A 5,235-nucleotide genomic window follows, 5' to 3' on the forward strand; every position below is an offset into this window, starting at 1 on the left:
TATGATTGTTTTGTAAATGATGGTTTTTGATGCTTTTGCTTGTTAGATTAATATAAGAGTCAGTAGTATTAATCCTTGATGTATATTTGCTTTAGGACTGACTAATATGAGACTCAATAACATAACCTCATAAGCATAAGAACACAAAAACATACACGATTTAAACATACCGATGACCCGATGTAAGCATACCGATGACCCGGTTTTTAATTTTAATATTTAAGGAAAAAAATAAAATTAGGGATCTTTTTTTCCAATACTTGATATTCTCCAATACTCTCTTATTCTTCTTTCCCGATACTTTCTTCTTCTTCATCGTAAAAACTGATAGGAGCCATGAGCCAACGTTCTTCGGCTGGTTCGTCAGGGTTACCGTCCAGAAGTTCTCAGGTTGGAGTTCCGTGTAGATGCTGGTGTGGTGGAGAGATTAGAACCTACACCTCAAAGACGGAAGAGAATCCCTGTAGAAGATTTTACAGATGTGTTGTTGGTGTGAAGGTAATTTACTTTTATATGTCGTTATTCATCTCAATAGCTGAAATTTATTAAATATTGTTATCCAAACAATGATTTTAGGAGAAGAAGGAGAAACACATGTTCCGTTGGGTTGATGATGCTGTACTAGAGGAGATTAGGATGGTTGAAAGCAAACAAAACCAACTCTTAGAGGATCTAAAAAAGATGGTACCAAACAATGTGGAGCTCCAAAAGGAGATGGTGAAGGAGATGGAAGAAAAGATGGAGAAGCATATGATTGAGATCATCAGGCAAGAGCTAATGGTTGCAAAAGAGAGTATGGAGAAGTCGAACAAGCAGAGGATTTGTGTACTAGTCGTATTGGCAGTTTCAATGGCGTGGCTTTATAAGAAGATGATATGATGTCTTTGCTTTCTGTATTTTGTTGTTATGCTTAACACTTTTTGTTAGTCTTGTTTTTTGTACTCTGGTTTTAATGAAAGTTTGATTGAAAGAAAACTCAAACAAGGAATTTCAAAACACATGAGTGAAAGTTTGATTGAAAGAAAACACCAGCAAGGAATTTCAAAACACATGAGTATTTTATTAGTCTTAAATCAACACCATCAACGAATTTCAAAACAAATGAGTCTACTAATCGAAAATAAACACCATCATTCATCACAAAGGTGCTGCCATGAAACACAACCCACGAATTTCAAAACAAATGAGTCTATTAATCGAAAATAAAAACCATCGAACACCATCATTCATCACAAAGCAGCTGCCGTGAAACACAACCCAGAAGCTACCTGAAACATAACGAGTACCGTAAATATAAATGAAATCAAAAATTCAAAAACAGGAATCTTAAGTTGATGCACTAACCATTGTTATATCACGATATCACAAGTCGTTCTGTTATGCCCTTCTTTGCCACACCGCGCACACTTATGTCTCTTTGACCCTTGTGAGTTTTGTGATGATTTTATCTTGTCTTCAGCGGATTCATATCTTCTTTTTCTTCGCCGTCCTGGATGTCTTCTTGTTTCAGGTGGTCGAACTTTTGCATCTTCAACATGCTGTGGGACTCGCCATTCTTCTTCAGGAACACCTATTGGATTAACAGTTTCCTCATATTGCGATCTCCATGCAGTAGTGGTATACACATCATCAGCATAAGGATATAGATCCTTGCCTATATCAAAAGCTCCTTTTATAGCATGTCTACAAGGGAGTTTTTGGATGCTGAACTTTCCACATGAACAAGTCCTTCTTTCTAAGTCAACAATGTAGTCTACTCCATTACCTTTAACCTGGATCTGCGATCTGCTCATCAAATAACCGTTCATGAATTTACCTTTCTCTATTCTTCTTGAAATCTTTTTCTCCACCTCAACAGTTAAAGGATCTTTATGCTTTGCACTTAACTCTCTACTCTCATAAAACCAGCGTGTCATCATTTCTCTGATGCTGTCTAACAAAGGAATTATTGGATACTCTCTGGGTGTCCTCAAAGCAGCATTAATTGATTCAGCTGCATTGTTGGTGTTAATATCATACCTATAACCCGGAAAATGACAGCGAGCCCATTTTGTCACATCGGCTTCCTCTAGATAACTTCCAATAGCAGGACTAATATTATTAATTTGCCCAAACTCTTTCTCAAACTCAGCAACTCTATAAGCTTTTGATGCTTTTGCAACCTTACCAGCGACACCTCTTCCCTTATGATATGTTATCACATTGCTAAGCAAGTGGTGGATGCAAATACCATGTTTAGCCAATGGATAGATGTTTCCAATTGATTTAGCAATCGATGTATGTCTATCTGACACAAATGATAAACCTTCTTCATCAGCTATAACCATCTTAAGTTGCATAAAAAACCACTCCCATGAACAATCATTCTCAGAATCAGCAATTCCAAATGCGATTGGATACAAATTGGAGTTACCATCTACAGCTGTAGCAACTAGGAGAACCCCTTTGTATTTATTCTTCAAAAATGTACCATCAACTACTATCACTTTCCGCATTGACTTGTAGAACCCTCTTGTTGATTGACCAAAAGAAATAAATAGATATTTAAATCTTCCATCAAAGTCAATTTCATAATTCGTGAACGTACCAGGATTCGCTTCTTGTAGCATGTGCAAGTATTTTGGAATCTTAGCATAACTTTTCTCAGGAATTCCTCTAACTTCGTTAACTGCATACTCCCGAGACTCCCAAGCTTGGTGATATGTTAGCTCGCAGCCGTACCTTGAACGAATAATATTAACTATATCATTCGGTTTAGGACCTTCCTTCACACCCTCATAGCTTTGCTTAATGAGATGTCCAATTGTTCTTGCAGATGGAGTCCTACAAAATGAGTTTTTTTTTGAAGGGGCACATGTATGGTTACCCACAAACTTGTTGATTTTGAAATATGTAGACGCTTGTAAACACTCAGCCCGGAGACGCCAATTACAAACACTATCAATGCAGCGTATACACCACCATCTCTTATCAGATTTTGTAATCCTGTAGTCGCAGTTATATTTCATTGCATACATTTCCATAGTAGCCTGTAAAGCTTCCTTACTGCTGAAATATTCACCCTTTTTTACCATTGAATCTTCCAACTTAAAACCAGCAGCATCAACAAGATTAGCATCAGTATGCTTTTCTAATACATCATTAGTCGGCTTTGGTGAATTCCTTGAAATAACACCTACTGATTTTCCCACATCAACTTCCACATTACAACCATCGCTACTATCAACTGGGAACTTATTCAGATCGAACTGGACTTTACTCCTATCACCTTCATCAACTACTCTTTTGAAAGTAACACACAACCGAATCATGTTTATCTTTTTCAGATATGCAAGAAAATTTTTCATACCTCTATCATTTGTCACAACAACAGGAGGACAATCAACTTTAACCTCTGTGGGTAGATAACTGAATTCCACATCAAACATATTTTGCTCTATTTCATAGTCTTCTGAAACCATAACCTTCAACTCTTCAAGAGATGTAGTGGGTTGCAAAGTCAATAATCTAGCACGTTTTTCTTCATCATCAATAAATCTCCACTCCTTGGCATCCAGTGTCCATACACCACAAGTAACATAGATTTGCATCATAAACAGGTAAGTGAAAGCTTTTGTGGAAGGTGGAAGAGATGGTGATCGATCACGTTAAGGTATAATGTCGATTTTTCTTAATTTGTTTATCTTCTAAATAGTTTAGAATACGCATTCTAAAATGTATTAGAACAAATCTAAACAATAATTACGAAGTCTTAACCATAAATTAAGAATATTTTAAAAATATTTAAATTTATTCACTTTCCTTATTTAATATATTTTCTTTCTATTTTAGGGTATTCTAAGGTTTACAGATTACAAATTCTAAAAATTTCTATGATATATCTTCTACTACTTTTAGTATAAAGGGTAAAACGTAGAAAACGAATTCTGAATCGATGTAGAATGAAGAAAAACGTAGAATACATATTCTTAATTTTGTAGAACATACAAAATTCAGGTTCTGAAATTTTTAGAACAAATTTTTCGTCTAAACTTCTTAGAACATGTACAAACTGTAGAATGAACAATCTAAATGTTTCAGAAAGAGAAAAAATCGTAGAAAGTCTATTCTAAACAATTTAGACAAGAAATCAGCAATTTACAAACTGATTTTTGACACCCAAAACAATTTTTTTTCAATTTTTTTTTTTAACAGTTGTATACTAACATGGGTTTTCTGTTTGTTTATTGGTTCAAATTTTTTAAAACTTCACTATTTCTATTAGTAGGGGCATTTTCGTCACAATTGACAATCTTGAAAAAAAAGTGTAGATGGCCAAATTTATGGAAAAAGCTCCTTAATTTATAATTTTCCCTTAATTAAAACTACCATTTAAATTTATAGTATAATAAAAATTGGTAAAATTATAAATAAAGGATCTTTTTCCAAAAATTTGGCCATCTACACCTTTTTTTCAAGATTGTTAATTGTGACGAAAATGCCCCTACTAGTAGAAATAGTGAAGTTTTGAAAAATTTGAACCAATAAACAAACAGAAAACCCATGTTAGTATACAACTGTTAAAAAAAAAATTGAAAAAAANAAAAATAAGTCTAGTGAGCCTAATTTTTTGTAATGGGTCTTGTCTCGACAAATAATGAAATTGTGACTTTGTCTCGACAAATTAAGAAAACAAAAGGGATCGAGAAATTGAGAAAAAACCCTTCGAAATATTCACCCTTTTTTACCATTGAATCTTCCAACTTTAAACAGCAGCATCACCAAGATTAGCATCAGTACGCTTTTCTAATACATCATTAGTCAGCTTAGGTGNCTAGGTGAATTCTTTGAAATAATACCTACTTATTTTCCCACATCAACTTCCACATTACAACCATCGCTACTATCAGCTGGAAACTTATTTAGATCGAACTGGACTTTACTCCTATCACCATCAACTACTCTTTTGAATGTAACACACAAACGAATCATGTTTATCTTTTTCAGATATGCAAGAAAATTTTTCATACCTCTATCATTTGTCAATACAATAGGAGGACAATCAACTTTAACCTCTATGGGTAGATAACTGAATTCCACATCAAACATATTTTGCTCTATTTCATAGTCTTCTGAAACCATAACCTTCAACTCTTCAAGAGATTTAGTGGGTTGCAAAGTCAGTAATCTAGCACGTTTTTCTTCAGCATCAATAAATCTCCACTCCTTCTTGGCATCCAGTGTCCATACACCACA

The 5,235-nt window shown here is 34.5% G+C and overlaps 2 protein-coding genes across 2 annotated transcripts; one reads left to right on the forward strand and one right to left on the reverse strand.

Moving 5' to 3' along the window:
* Window positions 337–879, forward strand: LOC104715733 (uncharacterized protein At4g04775-like). Its single transcript, XM_010433114.1, has 2 exons — window positions 337–498; window positions 577–879. The coding sequence occupies exons 1-2, from the start codon at window positions 337–339 to the stop codon at window positions 877–879; spliced, it is 465 nt and encodes a 154-aa protein (XP_010431416.1).
* Window positions 1,230–3,428, reverse strand: LOC104715734. Its single transcript, XM_010433115.1, has 4 exons — window positions 2,360–3,428; window positions 2,168–2,287; window positions 1,521–2,068; window positions 1,230–1,268 (listed from the first exon to the last, which is right to left on the reverse strand). Exons 1-4 carry the CDS (start codon window positions 3,426–3,428, stop codon window positions 1,230–1,232), a joined length of 1,776 nt encoding a protein of 591 aa, XP_010431417.1.

Source organism: Camelina sativa, chromosome 9, assembly GCF_000633955.1.
Source record: "Camelina sativa cultivar DH55 chromosome 9, Cs, whole genome shotgun sequence".
Classification (NCBI taxonomy): Eukaryota; Viridiplantae; Streptophyta; class Magnoliopsida; order Brassicales; family Brassicaceae; genus Camelina; species Camelina sativa.

Coding starts and splice junctions, on each gene's coding strand:
- LOC104715733 (XM_010433114.1), top strand. CDS start 337: ATGAGCCAACGTTCTTCGGCTGGTTCGTCAGGGTTACCGTCCAGAAGT. Junction 499..576: donor GATGTGTTGTTGGTGTGAAG/GTAATTTACTTT, acceptor CAATGATTTTAG/GAGAAGAAGGAGAAACACAT.
- LOC104715734 (XM_010433115.1), bottom strand. CDS start 3,428: ATGTTTGATGTGGAATTCAGTTATCTACCCACAGAGGTTAAAGTTGAT. Junction 2,069..2,167: donor TAAGGGAAGAGGTGTCGCTG/GTAAGGTTGCAA, acceptor GAAGTTATCTAG/AGGAAGCCGATGTGACAAAA. Junction 1,269..1,520: donor AGCATGTTGAAGATGCAAAA/GTTCGACCACCT, acceptor GTTATGTTTCAG/GTAGCTTCTGGGTTGTGTTT.